This window comes from Protopterus annectens, chromosome 8.part0 (genome assembly GCF_019279795.1).
Source record: "Protopterus annectens isolate FY-2018-M chromosome 8.part0, PAN1.0, whole genome shotgun sequence".
In the NCBI taxonomy this organism is placed as follows: Eukaryota; Metazoa; Chordata; order Ceratodontiformes; family Protopteridae; genus Protopterus; species Protopterus annectens.
This window is the reverse complement of record NC_056741.1, coordinates 361,701,608-361,726,777: the sequence shown is the minus strand read 5'-3', so window position 1 is coordinate 361,726,777 and position 25,170 is coordinate 361,701,608. Positions and strand designations below refer to the sequence as shown.

The following is a 25,170-nucleotide window of genomic DNA, read 5'->3' as shown; positions in this document are numbered from 1 at the left end:
AAGCATGGGGAGTCTCTGTGACAAGAATCTATCCCTCCAGCATGTTTATTTATTTATTTATTTTATTTTACATTTGTTTACCGGGTTAGTCCAACTGGATACATATCCATTTTCAGCAGAGACCTGGGGAGAAAAGCTCCACAATGTTCTATTTATTGTTATGGTGAGGTTTAGCTCACTAGAGCGAGTGGCTCGCAGTGACTTGGATTTCTTTAGGTGGAGCATGTCCATCAATTCTGAGTTGGACATGGTTTTGTAAGTCAGGCAGAGATCACCTCTGAGTAAGTGATATGCCACTGAGTACAGCCGGGGTTTTTCCAGTCTGGCTGCGTAGGACATATGTTTGAGGCCAGTAATCCTCTTGCCGAGGTACTTTTGTGGTCTTTCCAGCTGTTGGAAGTGTCTTGTGAGGTACATCCCAAATGGGGCATTGTACTCTATGATGGGTCTGATGAGTGACGAGTAGGGGGCACTATAACCTCTTTATTTCTAGATGCAAACCCGTTAGTAATTAGATGGGCTCTTTTTAGTACCAAAAATCACAGGGGACTGGAGACCAGTTTTGGATCTCACAAATCTAAACAAATCTGTTCAATGAACCAAGTTCCAGATGGTCACGGTTCAGTCCATTCTCCTCTTTCTGGGCAAGGGCGACTAGATGTGATCAGTAGATCTTCAGGATGCCTACTATACCATAAAGATGAACAGGCAATCCAGAAAGTACCTATGATTCCAACTGGGAGCCAGTCATTACCAGTTCAGAGTACTGTCCTTTGGACTCACCACAGCCTTCAGGGTGTTTACCAAATGCATGGCAGTAGTAGCAGCATACCTCAGACTGCAGGGATTCCAGGCATATCCCTACCTGGATGACTGGCTCATTACCACTCCTACCAGGCATCAACTCATAGGTTCGCAAATACCATAACCATTAGGCCACCCTGCCAACCCATACGGTCAAGATCAGGTTCTCCACACCTGTGCTGTCCTAGAAATAACCATAAACTACAACAAATCACAAGTTCAACTCCAACATTGCAATTTACTGGAGCGGTGCTAAACACAGACTGCCATTGCTTCACTTCCACACACTGAGTTCTAGCTATGGTCAGGAAGGTTGTAGACAATACATCAATCTCAGCCTGCACAGTCCTCCAAACTCTGGGCCTTATGGCTGCAGCGATAACCTTAGTTCCATTGGCCAAGTTTTACATGTGGCTCCAACAGTGGGTGTTGGCTACTCAGAGGCCAGGCTTCCATCAGTCAATGTATCAAATAAAAATTACCAACACTTACAGAAGAGATCTCTGTTGGTGGATCCAGTCCAACTAACTGCTCCATGGTCATCCATTCATTCCCCAACAGGCCAAGGCCATAGTGACCATGGATGCTTCCCAGATAGGGTGGGAAGCATTATTTGGGAAAGACAGTCCAGGGTACTTGGTCCCCCAAAGAGGTCAACTTGTATATAAATGTCCTAGAGATGAGAGCAGTGCTCTTGACTTTGCGAGCATTTCAAGATGTTCTTCCCTCTGGGATGATTGTAATTCAAACGGACAACATGTTAGTTGTCTGTTACATCAACAAACAGGGGAACCAGATCTTACCCATTATGTCGAGAAGCACTCCATGTCTGAAAGTGGGCAATCTCTTCAAACAGCTTTCTTTTAGAGATGCACATTCCTGTGAGATCCAGTGTGATTGTGGACAAACTGAGCAGGTACATACTACTTCCGCATGAGTGGTCCCTCAAAGAGAAAGTGGCAGATGAGATTTTCTGTCAGTGGGGCCAGCCATGCCATGATCTTTTTACCTCTCCTGTAAACAACAAGTGCAGCAACTACTTTGCTCTAATTCCCCCACAGGGACAGTCACTGAGGGATGCTTTACTTCACGATTGACCCTCCCAGTCTCCTTTATGCATTCCTACTGACCCCATTGATTCCAAAATTTCTGCAAAAAGCTGCCAAGTCGAAGAGTACAGTGATCCTCATTGCCCCCATTGGCCTCAACAAATTTGGTTTCCCTTCCTATAGCCTCACCTGGTTCAACCACCATGGAACCTAGATCCGTCTTCAGACCTCCTGTCTCACCTTATGGGCATGTCACACCCAGATATATCAAACATCAAGTTGACTGCTTGGCTTCTCCAGTTCCCTTAGTAGCCAGGCATTCTGTGCTCTCATCACCTGCCCGACGTATAATTATGTCTTCCCATAAACCCTCAACAAGGAAAACATATTCAAGTAAATGGAAAAAGTTTGCCATTTGGGCTCAGAAGCATAAACTTGACTCCCTTTTCAGCCTCTATTTATCACATCTTAGATTTCCTTGCTGACTTTCAAAATGGTGCTAGTACCTCAACCATTAAGGTACAGTTAGCAGCAATTTCAAAGTACTCTACAGGATTGAATGGCCCACCCATAGCTTCTCACAAATTGAGCAAGGCCTTCTTAAAAAGGACACTCCTAAAGCCTCCTTTTAAAGACCCTACATCTCCATGGGACGTAAATATGATGATGCAGCCTCTCACACAACCTCTCTTTGAACCACCAGTTACATGTAACCTTGAATATCTCTCGTGGAAGACTTATTTTCTTGGTTGCCATCATTTCCGCAAGAAGACTTCCTAAGATCCAAGCACCATCTTCTAAACCTCCTTGCATGTTTTTTCACAAATAATAGTGACCTTACGTACCAACCCTTCCTTTCTTCCAAAGTTGGTGTCAGAATCCAACATAAATAGTGCTATAATTTTTTTTCCCTAAATTTATCAACAAAGGAGAATATATCTTACATTTATTAGATGTTCATAGACAGTTGCAATTCTTTCTGCATACAACAGAAAAAAATCAGAAAAGCAGGCCAGTTATTTGTTTCCTTCTCTCGACTAAAGTTGGGAAAATTTATTTCTAAAGTTACTATATCAAATTGGTTGAAAATTGCATCTCCTTTATTTATACTAAATTGGACATTTCTCTTACACATCCTTTGAAAGCACACTCCACTAGATCTGTAGCCACTTCCACAGGATTTTAATCTAGGATGTCTGTGGATGATATTTGTGCCACAGCAGCTTGGGCTACTCGTCATACCTTTATCACTCATTACAAATTGGATCTGGTCTCCAGAGGTAGGGCATCATTTGGTTGTATGGTGCTCAGGAATGTCTTTCCTTGAGTCTGCCCTGGATACAAGTAGCTAGGGACACTGTCCCATTTGTTAAGGATAGAATGAAGATTGACAACATCAAATAAAGAAGTTATGTACTCAGCATAATATTCCATCTGTGTTGTCGATCTTCATTTTTCCTCAACTCCCCTCCTACCTACCCCCATCCATGACTTCTGGGGGACAAGCATTTACATGGTCTCAGAATAGGTACATCTACATGACTCTGGATATGGTTTCCCATAATTCTCTTCATCATTCTATGCTAATATAGCAGCAAACAAGATCTGAGGTAATTGTCAGGATGCATTGTGAATAAGGGAGAAACTGAAGAGATCTGGTGGCTGCAAGCTGCAGCATTGGCTGAGTCGGAGCTGACTGATCGGATACAAACCCGTTCATTGAAGACGAATGAAGATCGACAACACAGATGGAACATTATGGTGAGTACATAACTTCTTTTTTTTTTTAAGTTTCACCTGTACACTTTTATAGTATTTCTATTAGGGACAGGAATTAGTGCTTTTGGGAACTGTTAGATTTTCTGGTATAAACATACTCTTTTTTGACTAACAGTCAGTTACCAACTCTTTTAGGCTGTGCAACCCATCTCTGAGGCTTCCTTCATGGCTGGACCTATGGAATGGTTATTGGCCTCTTTCGTTCTTCAGACACTGATGGCTGACTCCACTGTGGCTGGATTTGGTTCCTTGAACAGATTATTTTCCCAGTGTGTCTGGTGTTGCACTTACAGCCACTAAGGACCGAGAGAGAGGCACTTCTACTGCAGCTATTGAGTTGCCTTCCTCTGGCAACTGAGAACTAGTCTTCAAAGGAGCAGGTGAAGGTCTACTGCATAGTGGGAAAGGGAGCCTGAGCCTTTGGGTAGTGTGACTGTTTTGAGTCAGTCCTTTTCCAAAGATTTTCGTAGGAAAAGAAAACAAATATAACTTGGCTTCTACTGTTACTATTTCGGTGGATAGGGAAGATTTGCTGGGAATTGCTAGTGAATGTATGTTTTTTCTTTACCTACTTCCTCTTCAGAAAAGAAAGAGATGTTCATCGTGTTTCACTGTTGCAGTCATGACTGTAGGGCTCTCCCTTGCCAGCAGGCAGTCCTCGGTCGGCAAGAATCCCAAAGTCTGGGTCCGGCATCGGCTGTTCAGCCATGCTCCCTGACATCAGAGTGCCAGGAGTACAAAGCTGAGAGCCAACGCCATGTTCTTCAGTCTTTCTTGCCGTGCGGTGATAGCAGTTCGCAAGTGTCGGTCGGCTGACTCCTGATCATTTTTTCTGATCAAACTTCAGTCCGAAGACTTTCTTCTCCTACTCAAAGCTAAGTAAGGGAAACTTTTTTCTAGCTCCAGTCCGATGTCAGAAAAAGTTAATAATTGTATTTCATGTGGGAAGCAAATACCTCATAAGGATTTTCATTCTTACTGTATTCCTTGCTTAGGCCCTGACCATGACGTAGGTAGTTGTCGGTTTTGTGCTAGATTCAATCAACGTACTATTAAACGAAGGTACGATTTTGCTTTTCATTACTTCGGTAGGCGTTTTAATTACAAAATGTCATCGGATACGGTTCCGGCTACCGGAGTTCACAAATGATGCAAGGACAAAGACAGGCCTCCGAGGTCCAAATCAGACGATATCGCACAAGCAGAGCCAGCTTCAGGTTCGGCCGTCGTCAGTGAGGCGCTTTTGCAGCCCCTGTCATCGGCCATTTCGGAACCGATAGCCGAAACGGACTCCCACGAGGAGCCAACTAGGCCTTTGAATATTTCAGTTGGACCTTTGGACAATGCTCCTTCGGATGGGTCCGGAGCCGCTGTGCAGGTACCGGCTTCCGAAGGGGTTTTCAGGCCTACTCAACTTCTTATAAAGGCAAAGCCAAAGACAAAGGCAAAGACTCCTTCCAAATCAAAGACTGCAACCCAGGCCTCTTCTGATCCGGCTCCCAAGTCTCAGAAACAGTTACTTAAAATGGCGGAGGACTTGCTTACTATGATTAGGGGCTCACATCCCCCTCCAGATAAAAGGCCAAGGCAGGAAGTTTATTATGACTCCTCTGATCAGGCGTCTGTTTCTTCTGTTTCTTCTTCTGACCAGGAATATTCTTTGCCTCCTTATGAGGATTCTGATGCTGAGGAATCCATTCCTTCAGCTTCTCCCCCTGAGGATTTCTCTTTTGGGGAAACTTTGCATGAAATGAGGGAACATTTCCACTGGGAAGGGCAGGAGTACTCGGAATCCAAGAAAAGACTAAGGGATTTTCTCCTTCTTCCCCAACATAGACCCCTGGCTATTCCTCCTGTTTTGGATATTGTGGATGATGCTTTTTCAGAGGCTAACTTAACTCCTGACTCTTTTCCTCCAGCTCCTGTTAAGCCAGACAGATACTATAGGGTTCCTGATTCCCACCAGTTTTTATTCAAGAACCCTACTGCTGACCCTGAAACCATTTCTCAGGGTCCTAAGGGAGTTAAGGACGCTTCTGCTAAAAAACCCATTCCCACTGGGAAGGATTCCAGATCTTTAGAAAGATGGGGCAAAAAAGTGTACACCTGCTACTTTATCTATTAGGGCTTTAAACTGTCAGTTTCATATGCTGAAATACCAGCAATTTCTCCTGTCTGTTTTAAAGCAAAAGCTAACTTCCATTTCCACCTGTGCAGTTGATAAGGAACTACATGACATATTGCATGCCACTGAACAAGTTTGGAAACATTGTTTACAGTGTGGATTTGATGCCTTGGAGGATTCTTGTAGGGCTGCTGCCTCTGGCACAGTAATTAGAAGGCATGCATGGTTAAAGGAACAAAATTTGCTAGATCAGGTAAAGGCTAAATTATTGGATGCTCCTGTTCAGCATAATGTTTTGTTTGGATCTAAAGCTGAAGAGGTGATTAAAAAGATGGAGGACAAGGTTAAGTCCATGCAAACAGTTAAAGATTTCTTATAAGTACAGCCACCCAGATTTAGCAGGAATTGGCCTACAAAAAATTGGTCCTTTCCCAATTCAGACAGGCCTCAGAGGGGTAGATATAGACGCCCCTGAGGTAGGCCTCAAACGCAAGCCTCTTATAGACCAAGACAGTGGACTGCTTCCACCCCTAGGGGAGGAGAAGACAGGTCGCAAGCTCATAGAAAGCAGACTCAATGACTCCCTCTGTTGGGCTGCAGGAACTTCTTGCCTGGAAGCCCCTCTCGGAGGAAAACTTTCTCTTTTTCACCTAAATTGGACTCATATAACCCAAGACAAGTGGGTTCTGGATGTGGTTTCAAGAGGTTACAAATTCCATTTTCATACCCCACCAAGGCCAAGCGGATGGCCAGATCTTCCAAAACATCAATGGTCAGAGGCATTAAACCAGGTGGAAGCCCTCTTGGCTATGAAAGCCATAGAACTAGTTCCACTTTCAGAGATGGGACAAGGTTTTTACTCAAGGCTCTTTCTAGTCCCCAGGAAGCAAAATTCATGGAGACCCATTCTGGATCTGTCAGTCTTGAACACTTTTCTAGAGATACCAAAATTCAAGATGCTTACTCTACAGCAGCTACTGCCAGTGCTGACCAAAAATGCATGGATGGTAACTTTGGATTTAAAAGAAGCATATTTACACATTCCCATCAGACAGGAATGCGGAAAATACCTCAGGTTCAAGGCAGGATCAAGGCACTACCAATTCTCTGCGCTGCCCTTTGGATTGTCTACTGCGCCCAGGGTCTTCACCAAGTGCCTGGCTCCAGTAGTAGCTTATTGCAGACTCAAGGGAATTCAAATTTACCCTTATCTGGACGACTGTCTTATTCAGGCAGACAGCAAGGATGTCGTACTCCAGCATCTACAGTTTGTTCAGAATCTTCTCAAATTCCTGGGATTCACTGTAAACATAAAAAAGTCAAATTTGACACCCTCACAACAGATAATTTTTCTGGGCGCTTCTCTAAACACAACAACCCAGATGGCATTTTTGACATACGAAAAGCAATTACAGCTGGCTTCAACTTTCAAAACCTTGGCAACTTCAACTCGGCTATCTGCAAGGAGATTCCTGCAGGCTCTGGGTTACATGGCCTCCTGCATCCTTCTCGTACCAAATGCAAGACTACATATGAGGAAAATACAGTGGTACCTAAAAAGTGTATGGTCTCAGCATTGCCACAGTCTAGACATACTGATCTCTGTCCTGCCTTGTCTTCAAAAGGAATTCCTTTGGTGGTCCAAGGCATGTACTCTAAACAAAGGAAAACCCTTCTGTCTGCCCCCTGCCACTCAGATTCTAACCACAGATGCCTCAGATTATGCATGGGGAGCCCATTTTCAGGGCAACTGTGTGCAGGGCCTTTGGACAAAGGATCAGAAGCACCTGCATATCAATTTAAAGGAAATGTTAGCCGTTCAGAAAGCTCTATTGGCCTTCAGGAATCTTCTACAACCAGGACAACTACTGATACGGACAGACAACACCACAGTTATGTGGTACATAAACAAGCAAGGGGGATCTCATTCCTATCCCCTTTGCAGACTAGCCATGGATCTTTGGAACACAGCTCTAGCTTGCAAACTGGACCTTCAAGCTCAGTTTTTACCAGGGAAGCAAAACTTCGTGGCAGACAGTCTGAGCAGAAACCTGTCGGATCCACACGAATGGATGCTGGACACCAAAATATTCAAAATGATTACAGCAGTCTGGGGATATCTTCACATAGACCTCTTTGCATCCCACCTCACTCATCAACTACCAATTATTTGCACCAGGACTTTCCACGATCAAGCTTGGAAAGTGGATGCTCTATCTTTCAGTTGGAGAAACCTCTCAGGATATGCCTTTCTGCCTCTTCCTCTTCTTCCACGGGTATTACTAAAGATCAAGCGGGACAAGCCCAAGGTGATAATCTTGCTGGCCCCAAATTGGCCTCGACAGTTTTGGTACCCAACACTGAAAAACCTTTGTCTGGAGCCCCCCTGGGTTTTACCACAGATTCCAAACCTTCTGTCCCAAATCCAGGGTCAGATTCTACACTCCCATGTCAAAACTCTCAGCCTGACGGCCTGGTTAATCCAGGATCTTTGATACATTCTCTCTTACCCAAGCAGGTTATGGATGTAATTTTAGAAGCCATACGTCCTAGCACTAGAAAATCTTATGCAGGAAAATGGAAAAGATTTTGTTCCTGGATGCAGGCTCAGGATTCTGATCCTCTTATTCCTAACATTCCTCATATTTTACTTTACCTGACAGACCTCTTACATAAGGGTCTCTCTTTCTCTTCCATAAAGATACATGCCTCTGCTATTTCTGCTCATTATAATACAGACCCTCCTATCTTTTCCCACCAGCTCATGAGACAATTTCTCAGAGGAGCTAAGAACTTAAGGCCTCCTAGATCTCCTCCCATCCCTGCTTGGGATCTCAACTATGTTTTGGAAAAGCTCACCTTACCTCCTTTTGAGCCTGCTGCCTCATCTGACATCAGATTTTTATCTTGGAAGACAGCCATCCTGTTAGCTCTGACCACTGCCAGGAGGGTTTCAGAGTTGCAGGCTCTTATGGCTGTGGAACCTTATATTATTTTTCATCAAGACAGGGTGTCTTTAAGGACTAATCCTACTTTCATGCCTAAGGTGGTTTCCAAAGTGGCTTTAAATCGAACTATTCACTTGCCAACTTTTTTCCCCACTCCTCAAAATAAAGGGGAAAGGATCTCACATTCCTTGGATGTACACAGACAACTACGTTTTTACCTGGACAGAACCAAGGACATCAGGAAATCAGAGCAGTTGTTTGTTTCTTATGCTTCAAGTTCCCAAGGTAAAGCCATTTCAAAACAGACCATTTCTAAATGGATTGCTCATGGAATCAGATTTTGCTATTCACACCATGGAAAGCAGATCCCAGGGAGTATAAGGACTCCCTCTACCAGAGCTGCTGCCACTTCAGCTGCCTTCCTCAGGGGAGTTCCTACCAAAGACATTTTGGAAGCTGCAACTTGGAGTTCAGTGCATACTTTTTCCAAGCACTACAATCTACCTCTCTACTCTAAGTCTAGGGCAGGCTTTGCTTCTGCAGTCTTGCAGGGTCTTATAGCCGCCCCCTCTACTTTATGACCACCTCCCTTTCTTTCTGCTTTGGGATTCTACCCTACAGTCATGACTGCAACAGTGAAACACGATGAACATAGTACAGTTGTGTACACTTACCATAAATGTAGATGTTCGAGTGTCTTCACTGTTGCAGTCTGGGTTTCCCTCCCTCCTGTCCCCTCTTATTTTTTCTTTTGTGTGGTTCCTTTTTTCACCCTTCTTCTGAGGTGTATTTGCAAAGGGTATGGGACCTTACTCATTTTGGAACTTCTGACATCTGGGGCAAGAAAAACTGGAGAACATGGCGTCGGCTCTCAGCTTTGTACTTCTGGCACTCTGACGTCAGGGAGCATGGCTGAACAGCCGACGCCGGACCCAGACTTTGGGATTCTGGCCGACCGAGGACTGCCTGCCGGCAAGGGAGAACCCTACAGTCATGACTGCAACAGTGAAGACACTCGAACATCTACATTGTGGTAAGTGTACACAACTGTACTTTCCTTTCCTTTCTCACTCAGATTTTTCAGTCAGAAGAGCAGGAATTGATGGGAGAATGTTGTGCTTCAGGATTTTCTTCACATCCTGAAGATTCTAATTCTAAGAAAAGGGTTGCGACAGAAGACCCTTTTTTTTATAACTTTATCTAAAGTGAAGGAGGTTTTTCAGTGGGAACAGAATGAAATTCCTAGTTTCCAGCAAATGTATTATGATTTCTACACCGGAATATTCTACAGCCTGCAGCTATACCTCTTGTTTTATCTGCCGTACAGAATGTTTTCCTGACAGCATGTATTTAACCTGGGAATCAGCCTCCTCCTCCTAGGAAGTCTACCTGAAGTCAGGTATACAATATTTTTGGCATTAGAGAATGCATCTAGGACCAGCTTCCTAGTGATAGTTGAAGTGGGGATGTTTGATGGCATTTTGGTGGGGTGAGTGGCTGAGGGAGAGAGGGGGTATAAAATGAATGCTGAATTTGACAGCCAAGAGATATGCTGTATCTTATAGTTGTGTGTAGGTGACTACATTTACAGTCATTTTTCCATACTACTGTGTGCTGCCTTTTAGGTTTTGAACATAGCTTAAAAATCCCCATGGTTGCCCTTTTCCTAGGAGGCTATCTTTACCTCATATTTAGCTTTATTAGCCTTACTTTGCTTGATTGTTTAGATTGATGTGTGTTTTTATCATTCTAGGCATAGCATTTCCAAATCTTGGTTATGACTTTTTGTTTGTTTTATTGTACAACCTGTTTATGTTTGGATTCCACCAATGAGGTTTGTTTTTTGAGTTAGTTCTGGACTTATTCTGGTCGGCACAGCAGAGTGGGTTTCTGTGAATAATTCTGCATAGGCAGCTGTGTTCTCGTGGTTTGGGGGGCTTGATATTTGACAGGTTATTATATAGTAATAGATAGTTTGCCTTAGAATAGTTCCTAAATGTTACAGGGTTAGCTAGGGTCACAGAACTGATTTTTATTATGAAGTAGGCAGCTTTGTGGTCCAATCTTAGAGGACACTGCATTTGGGAGTACAGCATTCTGCCATGTTTGTGAGTACCAAGTTGAATATTTTTGTACCCCTATTGGATGTATGGACTATTTGGTCCAAAGTGTTTCTGTTTACAAAGCCTAGAAATCTCTGGGCCTATAAGTTTACAGTGGAGACATTGAAGTTGCTCATGAATGTAATATTGGGTTGAATATCGAGGGCCTCCAGTATGTCCAGGTTATGGGTTATTTGGGTGACAGAGGATGACCTATAACTTGCAAGACTATGGTATGGGACTGCCTATGGAAATCTGGACATGGGGAAGATCAAGAGTGTCATTCTGTTTGACTAGTCTTGAGGTGAATTTGTTGTTGATATAGATTAAGACAGCTCCACCTTTGGTCCTTGCCTGTGCAGTAGCTGGCCTGAATGTGTGGAAACTGAACCCTCACATAAAGTCACCGTTCAGTCTCAGCCTTTTACTACAGGATCTGTACCCAAGGAATGGCATACAGCAACAGTGGTCCCACTCCACAAAGGTGGTGCCACAACGGACCCCGGAAACTATCGCCCTATAAGCCTGACTAGCCTGGTCTGCAAAGCTATGGAGTGTATCATCATGGAACTCATAAACAAAGACATTGGGAACCTCCAAACACTGGATCCTACCCAATTCGGCTTTGTTAAGGGCAGATCTTGCCTCTTGAACCTGGTCAACTTCTTTGAAACAGTCACCAAGGCCATAGATGAAATGAAGGTAGTCCACACAGCCTACCTGGACCTCGCAAAAGCCTTCGACACAGTACCCCACTCGGGCATCATAAATAAGCTCACCAGCTTAAATATCAACCCCTATGTCACAAGATGGGTTGCAAACTGGCTCAGGGATAGAACCCACATGGTCAGAATTGGAGGTGCCATGTCAGACTCTAAACCAGTTACAAGTGGTGTCCCACAAGGCTCAGTCCTGGGACCTCTCTTGTTCGGTATACATTTCTCTGAGGTACAGGCTAACACGGGAGGACTATGGCTGACCAAGTTCACAGATGACTGCAAACTGGGTGCCATAATCGACTCGCCGACTGACACAAGCATCCTCCAAAAGGGTCTCACAGAGACGGATAACTGGTGCCAGAGCCATGGCCTAAAGCTAAATGCCAAAAAGTGCATAGTCATCTCCTTTAGGAAAAACAAAGTGCCCACAAATTACCACATAGGTGATAATCCATTAAGTACGGAAGAAGTAATTAGGGATTTTGGGACCCAAGTAGATAGCAGTCTCTCCTTTGACAGTCACGTTGCCAAAGTGGTTAGAAAGACCTTCTATATAGCCCACCTTATCACAAATGGGTTCACATCTAGATCAAGAGAGGTCATTGTGCCCCTGTACTCATCACTCAGTAGGCCCATAATTGAATTCAATGCCCCATTTGGGATGTACCTTACCAGACACCTGCAACAACTGGAAAGAGCCCAAAAGTACCTCACCAAGAGTATTAAGGGACTCAAACAGATGCCCTACACAGTTTGGCTGAAGAAACTCCAGCTCTACTCAGTTGCTTACCGCCTACTGAGAGGCTATCTGTGCCTGACGTATAAAGCCATGTCCAACCCAGAATTAATGGACAGACATGCTCCAACTCAGGAAGTCCAAATCCCTTAGAGCTACACGCTCCAGGGACTTAAACCTCAGCACAGAAATAAATAGGACATGCTGGAGGGACAGATTCATATCCCAGAGGCTCCCCTCACTCTGGAACAAAATTCCAATCCATGTTAGGCAGAGCCCCTCAATGACCCTCTTCAAGAGAAATCTAGACGAGTGGATGGGAGATCATAGGTTTACCCCTGGGATCTCGTCTGTGTCCCTACTAGACAGAGGCACAGCAAACTAACCTTAAAATGGCTATCTTCTGTGACCTACTATACAGAGGCACAGTCAACTAATCTAAAAGGGTGGGGAAAGCCAAAAACACTCTGGCTAAGCTTATAAATGCCCTAGGGCAGATAGCCTAGTATCAACCTATGAACCTATAAGACATTGTAGCCCTTCACTGCTGGGGTGCTGTCCATGGCTTTAAAACCATGTCTCAGTAACTGCACAGATGTCCACATTCTCCTGGGTGAGAAGAGTCTGGAGGGAGTGGAGTTTCTTGTTTAAGCTTCTGGCATTGAACAGTAACACCTTTAGATTCCCTTAAGTTGGTTTTACTACGTTGGATGGTTTGTCAGTTTGGCATTGCCTAAAAAAGGCACTATGGAGGAAGACAATGTTTTAGCCAAAATTCAAACACTTCAAGAGAATGGGTGCAGACCATTCTTGGCAAAGCAATGTGTTCTGTTGACCATATCCTCCCATGCTAACAAGTGTTGTACCCCCTCACAATGGCACCAGAATCTAAGCCAATCATTAAATTCAGCTGTCTTTCGTTCATATTGTGGCATCATCCTTATTGAAGGTAGAATTGTTCTCATGCTTCTCAGTGCAAGGCACATACCAGCCTAGGGAACATAGTCTGAGAGCTCGATAACATCTCTCTTCATGTAGTCCAGGGAGGTACATCTCAGTTCATTCACATTCACATGCACTATAACTGGGTCATACAGATACTTGTTGTCTAATGACTTGAGTGAGTTAGTGATTTGGTGGACCCTGGCCCCTGATGCACATCTGACTGTGACTTTCTGTGTATTCAGCTTGCTCGGTGAGTGGGACTTGTCTCACAATGGATTATCCTATGATTAAAATATTGGGTAGTGTGTTGGCTTGCCTTATGGGTTTTGTAGCTGAGGCTCCAAAGGGCATGACTGTATGAGTTGGGTTGGGTGTTGCTCTGGTAGAGTGCTCTTGTGGGGTTGCTGAGAATTATTTTTGTGGGACGAATAGGAGGTATTTGGGATTTAGGAAGATTGCTTTTAAGTGCTTTATCATATGTTGTTCTATGTGATGCCAGCCTTTAGACTGATATCTGGAGTTCTATAGGTTTAGAAGGACTCCTGATAGATAGTCGTACCAGTATAGGCTACCACACATATGTACGTATTGTAAATATCAAATTTGTACCATGTACCTAAGAATTTACACCTGCTCTCTAACATGAACTGTAACTGTAAATTGTTCATTAATAATATTGTGTCTGTATCTAAAGGTAACGTACCTAAGAAATTACACCTGCTCTCTAGCATTAAACATAATTGTAAATTGTTCTTCTTTTCTATATTGTATCTGTATCTAAACTTTGTAACATGGAGCTTTTCTCCCCGGGCCTCCACTGAAAACGGGCTCCCTGAGCCCAGTGGACATCCTCAGTCATCAAACTGGAAATAAATAAATAATAGTGGCGGTGACTTCCTTCTGGCTCAAGTAAAAGTAGTTCACCCTTTTTTTGGAAATATCCAAGGGCAGTTACCACGAGCTTCCTAACAAAATGGATCTACTCATGCAAGACAGGGACTGTTTGCTACACTCCAGCATGAAATAACTTCAACTAACTGCCTGGATGATAGAGTTTTAATAGCTTTTAGGAACCTAGTTTCTGAGGAAGTGCATCAGGTATTAATGGAAGCAAAGAAACTTGCTACTAGGAAATCTTGTATTACTAAATGGAAAAGGTTTTCTACTTGGTGCCAAAATAAGAACCCGGGCACTTTCAAGGCTAGTATTTCACTGGTTCTATTATTTTTGTGTGAGTTATCATCTGGCTTCTTTTACTACTCTATCAAGTTTCATTTATTTTCCATTTCAGTAAGTCTGTCGAAGGATCCCTCATTTCATTGCATTCTTGTGTTAAAAATTTTTGAAAGGGGTTCTGCACACTCATCCACTTAGAAAACAGATGACTCCTACTTGAGATCTTAACTCCGTTTTTTAGTGAAATATTGATCATTTTATTTTTTTGATAACAGCTTGACTAACAACTTTCTCAATTAACAAATATGAACAAGCCACATCCATGTTGTAATATTTTATCACCAGTGACAGGCTAGTTATTTTACTTTAGCTATTCATTACAGTCCAGTCTAAAACTGATTTACAAAGGCTGCATCACAACTGGGGATTCCATTAATTCACTACATTATTTTTTCAAGTGTACTGATCTTTTAACTATATCACAGTTTCAAAAAAATGTTAAAACTCTCATACCCTACAAAACGTGCAAACTAAATTTTACCTCTAAAATAGACTAAAGTAAATTTTGAACTCAGTGTAATTATAACCCATCTCCTCTTTAACCCCCTATTGAACTATTTACAACTGATTCCCTGATATACGGACAATTCACCTTCTTTTCTTAGTTACCATCCAGCCACGTCTTGCCGCCTCAAGCTTAAATGCTTTGTAGAAACTCTCTCACCTAACTTATCCAAATACTTTCACTAATCAATACTGATTATCATCCAGATAGTAGAGAAACCAAGGTAAAGTCATATAACTCAAGAAAAGCCTATTCTTTTCAGCTCCGTTGTTGAATACACTCTCGATTAGCTCACCTAACCCCTCATCATTTATCCTGTTAACATAACATACAGTATTTCCTCCTCCTTTTTCATATACTTATTTTTAACCAGCCCAACAAGCAGTGAATTGTAAAACATACCCAAGTTCTGCAGACAGCTGTATAAAATGGAACTTTGTTGTAACTCCAAGTTATAATGTCCATGTTACATTTCTAGCTTTCCCCCATCTCAGGTCATACCAATGAACATGTGTTTGCAGTGGTTTAAATGGTACTCATTTACAGACTCTCTCTCTAGCCAATAATATCTGTCCATCGCTGGGTTACCCACCATACCTTCTCAGTCTTCCCCACATGTCATTCCTAGCACAACCATGCTGATTAACTGATAAGTACTGAATTGCTAAAATGATATAAAAATAAAGAAAACTTAATTTTACCTTTAAAAAAACATTAAAACAGAAGGCAGTATCATCTATAATGTCACATATAAAATGAAACCTACTTGTAATTAATACATATGTCATTGTGAAAAGAGTCAAACGAATGTGGCACTGAAATGAAAGCATCCCAAGGACTACCTTTATCTTGCTATTAAAGCTAAGGAGCTAGTTAAGGGTCAAGTTCATGACCTCTTTGAGACAGAATCTGTATAGTAATTGCTCTCTATGTCTCAGAGTAGCTTATTTCATGAAAACGGGAAATAATCCCACAGCAGTATTTTTCTGTGCCATTTGGAACTCTTTCCCCATCACTTTGACCTTCCAAAGATCCCTGGCCTGCTGCACTATGACAACCTGAAGTACAATTAGTTTCAGTTGCCATCATTGCTTCCTCCAGGTTGGAGAATATTTTAGGGCCACCTGGAGAAACATTTTTTTTTTTAAATAGGCTAGATAAAGAATTTAAATTTCAATCCAGAAGTTTTTACAGTCTCTGCACTGGGACCAACAATGCTGTCTTTTTCGTGGTATTCACAAAGTAATCATGGTGAGTAACGACCCTGGCTTCCCTGCAAGTAAAACGAAACCTGGGTTTTGAATATAGCTGTTAATATTTTTTACTTAAGCAGAACGTTGACTAAGTGAGGTATAATAGGGCAAGGAAATCTCTGCGGGTTACCCACTGGTACCCAGGCAGTACTATGTGCCCTCTCCACCATTATTTTCTCCAAACTAATTTGGGTCCAATGAGAAATCTGTTTTTTTTTTTTTGTACAAAACCTCTACAGTCCAGACATTCCATCTTTTCAGGAATTCAGCTAATCCTGAGGTTTTTATTTTGCAGTCAATACTCCGGATCCAGTAAGGCTGTCTTGACATACACAAGCTTTGCCTCCAATGCATACACCTTGGCTTTCAAGATTTCATTTTCCTGTATTGTCTTTTTCATCATAAAGCATTAATCAGTGACAAGCAATTACATGTTTTAATATACTCCTAGAACATTTACTGGATCAGTGAGGATATCTCAGTTTGGTTTGATTAGAGAGAGGCAGCAGAGACCCTACCTCACACAGTTGTCGCCATATTGAATGTCTGTATTAGCTTGGGTTCTTCATCTTGTTTTGGAAAAATTAACTTGTGCTCCATTGATCAGGCTGATTTGAGGTTCATAACAAGGAAAACCATTTTCTTAATTGTTCTGACTTCTTCAAGAAGAGTTTCTTGAGTTGCAAGCTCTCACGGAGGGTTAACTTTTTCTCATTTTCCATGAAGATAGGGTTTACTTAAGAACTAATCTTTCATTTATGCATACAGTGGTATCAGAGTTTACTTTAAGCCAAGCTATCCCTTTCCCTGTCTTCTTTCCAGAACCCATCCCCAGAGATAACTCTGATATTATCTAAACAGAAATAACACCTTCAGAACCTCTGATCAGGTATTCCTTTCTTATGAAAGTAAGAAAAAAGGACAACCTGTGTCAAAGCGGATTATTTGCAAATGGCATTCCCATGCTACCTCCTGTTGTTATATCCGCTATTAAAAGTAAAGTCCAGGCAGAGTCATGGCACGTTGTACTAGGGCTTTGCCTTCATCACTGACACAAATTGTCAACTAAACAGCTGTCAGACAAACACACAGTCGAGCAATGGGATGGAACCTGATATATATATATATATATATATATATATATATATATATATATATATATATATATATTTGCACACATACACACACACATGTATGTATGTGTGTGTGTGTGTGTGTGTGTGTGTGTATATATATATATATATATATATATATATATATATATATAGAGAGAGAGAGAGAGAGAGAGAGATGCATACATATAACTATATTTTTATATCTATAAAGATATAGATAGATACACATAAATACACGTGTGTGTGTGTGTGTATATGTATGTATATACATATTTCTTTACCTGGGAGTGATACTTTTTTTCATTGGAGGCCCAAAGGGAAGAGCACAAGAAAGTTATTACATTAAAGAAAACATTAAATACATACATACATTGGCTCTTATTGGAATGAGCATCTGCTAGTTCTCAATGCCTCTTCTTCCTCCTACACATTCTTTGGATGACCACTTTACCACTGAGAATGGGGGAGACAACATGGGGTGATGACTGGTGATTTAAGCATGGATGCATGTATTCCATATGATATATTTAAAACTGGCTCCAGCATGAAGTGCACACTAGCTTGTGTGACATTATCACTACACGACAGCCCCCACTAGAAAGCATCAAAGTGCTAATCTCTCTGAGATAAGTGAGATGGCCATCGGACACTCAAGCCCAAGCCCACACCAGTAGCCCTCCATCTTCTTAGATATGTAGGTCAGTCCTGGATCACCTCTGTTGCAAATGAACGTCCTGTCCTACTCCGCTGTTCTGATCCACTAAAAAGGGCAGTTCTGTACTTGGTAGGGCTGCTTATTTGAGAAACGTGGATACAGTTGATGTAATTGATTGCATCTTGAGTATCAGATGTGGTTTGTCATTCATTGCAAAATCCATTACCAGAACATTTGAGAATGCATCTAAAAAAAAAAGAAAAGAAAAAGGAATAATTTTTGTTAAAACTGAAGGTGCAGACATTGACTGTTTAAATACTGTACTCTTCCACTAAGCCTGTATTTCATTTTAGTTCATAGGTTCATAGGTTCATACTAGGCTATCTAAAACTATGCCTATCATTTTTCTGTGCCTCTGTCAAGCAGTGACACTGAGTATGGATGTGTCTTTATTTATGAAAAATATATGCAATAGAAAATTTAGATTTATGTTGATTGTACATCGTGTGCATAGATTTATGTAGATTGTACATCATGGGCAATCTGTATGTGCTTCATCTTCTCAGTGCAGTGGTTTATAATTGCATTTGTATGTGTACAAATCCTTTTCCAGTCTCACCAGTGTTTTTTTTTCTTTCCTGTCTTTACCCCCCCCCCCCAGCTGCCTGCTGATCATCAGACCCTCCTTGGCCAGTGAATCCGTTCAGTCTCTCATCATTGAGGATGAGAGTTAAGACAAGAGAAGCCATCATTATGGCAACCATCAGGGTTAGTTCAATCATTTTCTCTGTGGTCCTACATCCCCATAGACCCTAGGCTAAGGAAGGGAAAAAGGTGTGTGCAATATTATTAGCAAGCAGCCCCACCCACCACCCACCAGATTTGAGGCACAAAAGGTGGTTTCACTGGAAATCTCACCATCACAGTGTGCTTCCCAAGCAGCTGCAAATTCCCCTGTAACAGGCAAGGTGGCTATGCCCCTTCACTGCTTTCCCTCTTTGCCTGGGTGCTATAGTCCCAGGGCCACTACTCAAAACCTGGTCACCTGTGTCGCAGTCAAGGCTCCACCTGACAGCATGGAGTTGAACTAATCTCACTGTTATAGATAAAACACTGTTATGTACACTGAGCTGACTTTTATTTTTCTCCCTTCTTTACAGCTGCCACTACAGTGCCAGGAAATGCATCATCTACTAGCAGCAGTTCTACTTCCATACCCCAGGGCTACAGTCTGGATACAAGGCCTGACTGTATGCTAACCATTGCCAGTCCACCCCCGATCCGCAGGGCTAGTCTTCCCCTTTCTATGACAGTCAACCAAAGCAACCACATAATTCCACTGCTGCTGGATACTCAGGACAGTACCTACACACCATCTCCTGTACTCGACAGCTCTGCCAGAGAATCCTTCAGCTATACAGTACCAAGTGAGGGCACTGGGTAAGGATGTGTCAATTTTCTGTTTGACTTCTTTCAAAATGTAGCTCTTTACATATAGTTTCTAAGTAAGAGCTTTCAGGTTTGCAGTCCAAATTTATAACTTTACACTTCATCATACATTTCAGGCAAAATGTTACACTTTGCTTGGTCTATGATATTGTCTTGAATGACTTTATAATACACACATTTCAGGGTTTTTTTTTAAATTAAGTTGCTTATGCACCTATAATATAATCTCAGTAAAATGAACAGCAGATGCAGGGTGGTGTCCAACGATACGGAGCCCGAATAATGAAAACATTCTTTCTTTACTCAATCCAATGATCAAAATGAAGTACAAATACACATAAAGTCACAGTTTAAAAATGATAAAACAACAAGTTAAGCGCCACAATACTCAGACTTCTTCAGAACAGTGAATTGCTGGCTGATAACTCCTTAAATACACACCCAGTCAATTAGTAAAATATTACCCCACATCATTTCTTTTCAATTAAGAAACATCACAGGAAGTGTAAGGTAGTAGTGAATACTCCCCCTGTTTGCAAGTACACAGAAAGTCAACTAACCAAATGTTAAATCAGTAGTGTCACATGTAAAGAATGTTATAAGGCAAAAAATACCAATGACAATATAAATAAATCATAACATAAATAACTGTTTAAGTTTCAAAAGTGGTGCTATAGAAATTCTATCATTAAGACCTGGAGGGGAGTATGCATTCAGTCTGATCTGCCACTTTAACTCAATGTACTCCAAATATTCCTCAACAGGTCCGCCCCTTTGTCCCAAATCAACTTGTTCAAGAATAAAAAAACTAAAACTGTGATTACTTTGGTCATTAATAAGGAAGTGACGTATTCCACTACCATTGGTGCGTCTTGCACTCAAGGCTTGAATATGCATGAGCCTCATGAAGCGGACTATGTTAACATTTCCATAGAACATTGGTTAAAAACTGATCTCAGTTTAAATTGTATAGATCAACAAATCCCCATGTTTAAAACTTTATTATTCAAATATAAGAAAATTAAATGAGTACCTAACTGAATGTATTAAGAAAAGGATTCACATCTTTACAAATAACTTTTGGGATTTTTTAACAGACAAGGCTGTGAATTGTTACGTATTCTCATTGTGGATAACAATAAGAGAATGGCACTATTGTTAAGAGAAATTAATCAGGTAGATGTCAACATTAAAAATGACTTATTGTTTGAATCTAAGAAAAATGTTTTTAATGCTGTGTTTGATACTGTCTATAACGAACTCAGTGATTTAAAAGGGAAAAAGGAAAGGAAGTTATGTAGGGACAAAATGGATTATGAGAAGGGTGTGGCTTATCCAGACCCCCCAAGAGGGCAATTTAATCAAATGACTGGTAATCACAGTACTTGTACATTAGGGCAAGCTTGTGAGACACAAGATGATAAGGAAGGAGAGGAAATCCCTTTAGAACAAGCCCCCCTCAGGAGAGGCTAATCAACCAAAGACAGATGAGGTTGAATTATTACAGTCCTCGATCTGCACCACGGAGGGGGAGGGGGGGATGGAACAACTACCGGAGATAAGCAGCCCATCACATACTGAGACTGAGAATGTGATTCTTTCAATTGTGACTAATGATTTGGATGACTTCAGTATTTATAATTACAGTGGTCTTACTGTCACTAGGGAATGGGCCGATTTTCTATCCAAAGGTATGATTTTTGTGCCTACTAGCAAGGGCAACATAGTAGATGTTATGGTGCAGTTAAAACTATTTACAAGGAAATTAAATCTAGCTTTATTTTTTCCTGATAGTAATTTTACTTGTGGCTCAAACCTTAGAAGACCAAGTACCTTTCAACCTCCCAATCACCCTTTGGTACAAATATTTGAGGTTCTATGTGAAAACGACATTAGAACACGATTGGGTTATAGGCATAATGACTCACCCATAGACAATTTATAAATAGAGGAGAAGGATATTTTGAGTGAAATTTTACATCAGACTAATATAAGACTTATGAAACCGGACAAGGGTGGGGGTCTGGTTATTATGAATACTGATGATTACAATAGTAGAATGTTTGACATACTATATAGTGAAGTGTACACTGAGACCTCACAAAATGAATTAAACATAGCATATCGTAACATTGACTTAGAATTGGAGCAACTTTTACTGATTGGACAAATCACACTAGACACACACAACTACATTTTAACCAAACATCCCAAGATTCCCACCATATTTGGAATACCAAAAATTCACAAATCAATACACAGTCCACCTTTAAGACCCATTGTAGATGCTAAAGCCTCCAAAACATTTAGTATAACAAAATACATTGACAGTATGACTAAGGGGGTCCTTGATAATCGGATTACTATAATTAAGGACTCATGGGACTTCCTTGGTAAAGTCAATCAGAATATGTATGACAGTAACCTCATCCTGGTGACTACTGACGTCTGTGACCTGTTTTCAGTTATACCACATGATATAGGTCTGGACTGGTTCTATGAGTTTCTATATTGAATCATGACACCATCTTGACCATCTGTACTTGTAGTATGGAGATGGTTTTGGAAAACAATTTCATTACATTTGAAGGACATTTATTTAAACAAAGGCTTGGAGTTGCCATGGGTGCATGTTGTGCACCAATCTTCGCCAACATTGTCTTAGCACATTGGGAAGATCAATACATTTTTAACTCCGAATTCAGGACTTCATGGGTATTGTATGGGCGATACCTTGATGATATTGTCCTGTTTTGGAATCAATCAGAACAAGATTTGAATAGGTTCTTTTCGAACAGTACCACCAGTTTTTTGAGATTTACTACGGTCAAGGATCTAGATTATATTCATTATTTGGACATTACCATAAACAAAGATTATGTGAACAACTGTTTTATTTCCCAACTATATAGGAAACCAACCTATTCTAACACATTATTACATTTTACTAGTGCACATCCTTTGCACCAGAAGAAGGCCCTGGTCAAGGGCCAATGTGTTAGATTGGCCAGGATGGTGTCTGACATTTACGACTTTACCAAGGAATGTGACAATTTGTCCAATATGTTTCAGAGAAGAGGTTATCCAGAGCCTTTTCTATCAAACATCATTCAGGAAGTTATAAATAAGAGGACCAGTGGACACTTTAGAGCCCTATTGGGCAATAGGGATGGCCACAATAATGTGAGGCACAATAATACTATTTTTACACATGCATTGACACTCACATATTCTGCAGATTTTGAAGAAATTAAATACATAATACATAAATATTGGAAGGTTTTGATAATGATATCGGGGTCTTGGACAAGATAGGTAAGAGACCCACTATAGTTTATAAAAAGAGTACATCAATAAAAGGATGACTTGAAAAAGGCAAACCTAATCTCACTAGAGGTGGCACGTATAAATGTGGTAGATGTCCCCAGTGCCCTTTCATGATGGATACAGACAAATTTAATCTTAAGAATTTTGGATCCATTACTAATAAAAAGAAAATGTTTTGCTATACTAAGGGGGTTGTTTATATTGCAGTATGTAAAAACTGCCAAGGTTATTATGTGGGGAAAACAAAAAATGCTTTTAGACTTAGAGTCTACCAACATTTATATGACATCAAGCAGAAAAATATGAAGAATGCATTATTTAGGCATATTAATGACCAAAGTAATCACAGTTTTAGTTTTTTTATTCTTGAACAAGTTGATTTGGGACAAAGGGACCTGTTGAGGAATATTTGGAGTACATTGAGTTAAAGTGGCAGATCAGACTGAATGCATACTCCCCTCCAGGTCTTAATGATAGAATTCCTATAGCACCACTTTTGAAAGTTAAACAGTTATTTATGTTATGATTTATTTATATTGTCATTGGTATTTTTTGCCTTATAACATTCTTTACATGTGACACTATTGATTTAATATTTGGTTAGTTGACTTTTTGTGTACTTGCAAACAGGGGGAGTATTCACTACTACCTTACACTTCCTGTGATGTTTCTTAATTGAAAGGAAATGATGTGGGGTAATATTTTACTAATTGACTGGGTGTGTATTTAAGGAGTTATCAGCCAGCAATTCACTATTCTGAAGAAGTCTGAGTATTGACGAAAGTGCTTAACTTATTGTTTTATCATTTTTAAACTGTGACTTTATGTGTATTTGTACTTCATTTTGATCATTGGATTGAGTAAAGAAAGAATGTTTTCATTATTCGGGCTCCGTCTCGTTGGACACCACCCTGCATCTGCTGTATAATCTCAGTAAAGCTGGATCATGATGGGGATTACAGATAATTTACCCCATTTGCCTGTACCTGGTTGTTGTGTCTGTGCTACAGTAGGTGTAAGTATATGCCTAGTTTCACACAGCTTTACCATATTAGCTAACTCTAATTTGTATAAAGTTTTAAATTTGTAAATATAAAACTTTTATTTTAGATTATATTAGGATTTGAAGCATCAGCCTAAGATTCTAAAGTTCTGCTTTACTATGAAACTGTAAAGGGCAATGCAAAGCTGTGGAAGAAAGTGAAAAATACAATAACATTTTCAGTGGCAGAACATTAAGTTCATCTAGAGTTGTACACTATATGCTGTACACGCTGTGTGTGTGAGTTATAAAATTGACCATAATCAATGCAGACTTGCACAATCTATGTAGTATTGTGGTACCTCTGACTTTCTACTCAGTTTCTGGGCAAGATCATACAGAAAACAAGCTGTTTTTCAGACATAATAGATCAAAACCAAGAAAAATCTAAAGATGTTACCGCTGTATCCTAGGAGTCTGAACACAAAAATCTACTCCCTAGAAGCTCTCTTCACCCTAGAGAATGCTGAGAGACATGGTTTAAAGCAGCAGAAAGCACACCAAGGTGTCTCACTTTGCATCAAAAATAAATATACCTCAAGACTGGTCAAGCAGGACAATGCACTTGAGCTTCTCCATGTTCAAATTACCATAGACAAAATCCAATTCCACTTCCTTGCAAGTTATAGGTCCCCTCTATGACCCAGGAAACCCATGACATGTATTTAAGTTTATTGGAAACACTCGCCATCCAACCCAGTACCATATTCATGGGAAACTTTAATTACCCCACTATTAACTAGGAATTATATATGACACCAAACGTACAGGCACAGAGATTCCTGGATTTTGTAAACACAAACTCCCTGGACTAGATTATCAGTACACCAACAAGGGTCCAACCATACTGGATCTGGTCCTCTCTAATATGGGAGACTGCTGCACACCCATTAGTGTAATGTCTTCTCTGGTAAGGTCAGACTGCAAAATGGTCTCCTTTGAAGTAAAAATTAAAACCTGGAACCCCAGCTAACCCTGGAATATTCAGGAACTACTTTAAGGCTAACTGTATTTATTTTTATTTATTTACATTTTTTGACCGGGTGTGTCCGACTGGACGTAGGTCCATTTTCAGCGGAGACCCGGGGAGAAAAGCTCCACAGTTAAAATAAACAGACAGTAGTTACATTTGATTACATAGCAATTAACAATTTAACATAGCAATTAATTACAAACATATTTACAGATGAAGAACATAGTACATCAGTAGACAACTAGAATCTTTTTCTGCGAAGTACATAACAGACATTAACAAATGTTACAATAAGGCTTATGAGCATCTGAGCTTGCTATAATCAAGGTAGTTAGTGGGGTGGAAAGAAAGGTAGTGGTTGGATGGGGTGGGTGATATTCATAGGTTCATAGGTTCATACTAGGCTAT

At 40.8% G+C, this 25,170-nt stretch overlaps 1 protein-coding gene across 1 annotated transcript in view; it reads left to right on the top strand.

Moving 5' to 3' along the window:
- The window catches only part of LOC122808810 (homeotic protein proboscipedia-like), a 1,259,012-nt gene that overhangs the window by 652,136 nt on the left and 581,706 nt on the right, over window positions 1-25,170 (top strand). The window contains exon 6 of the mRNA XM_044079870.1: window positions 19,132-19,411. Coding sequence (XP_043935805.1) covers window positions 19,132-19,411 — 280 coding nt within the window. The remainder of the gene's footprint in view (window positions 1-19,131; window positions 19,412-25,170) is intronic.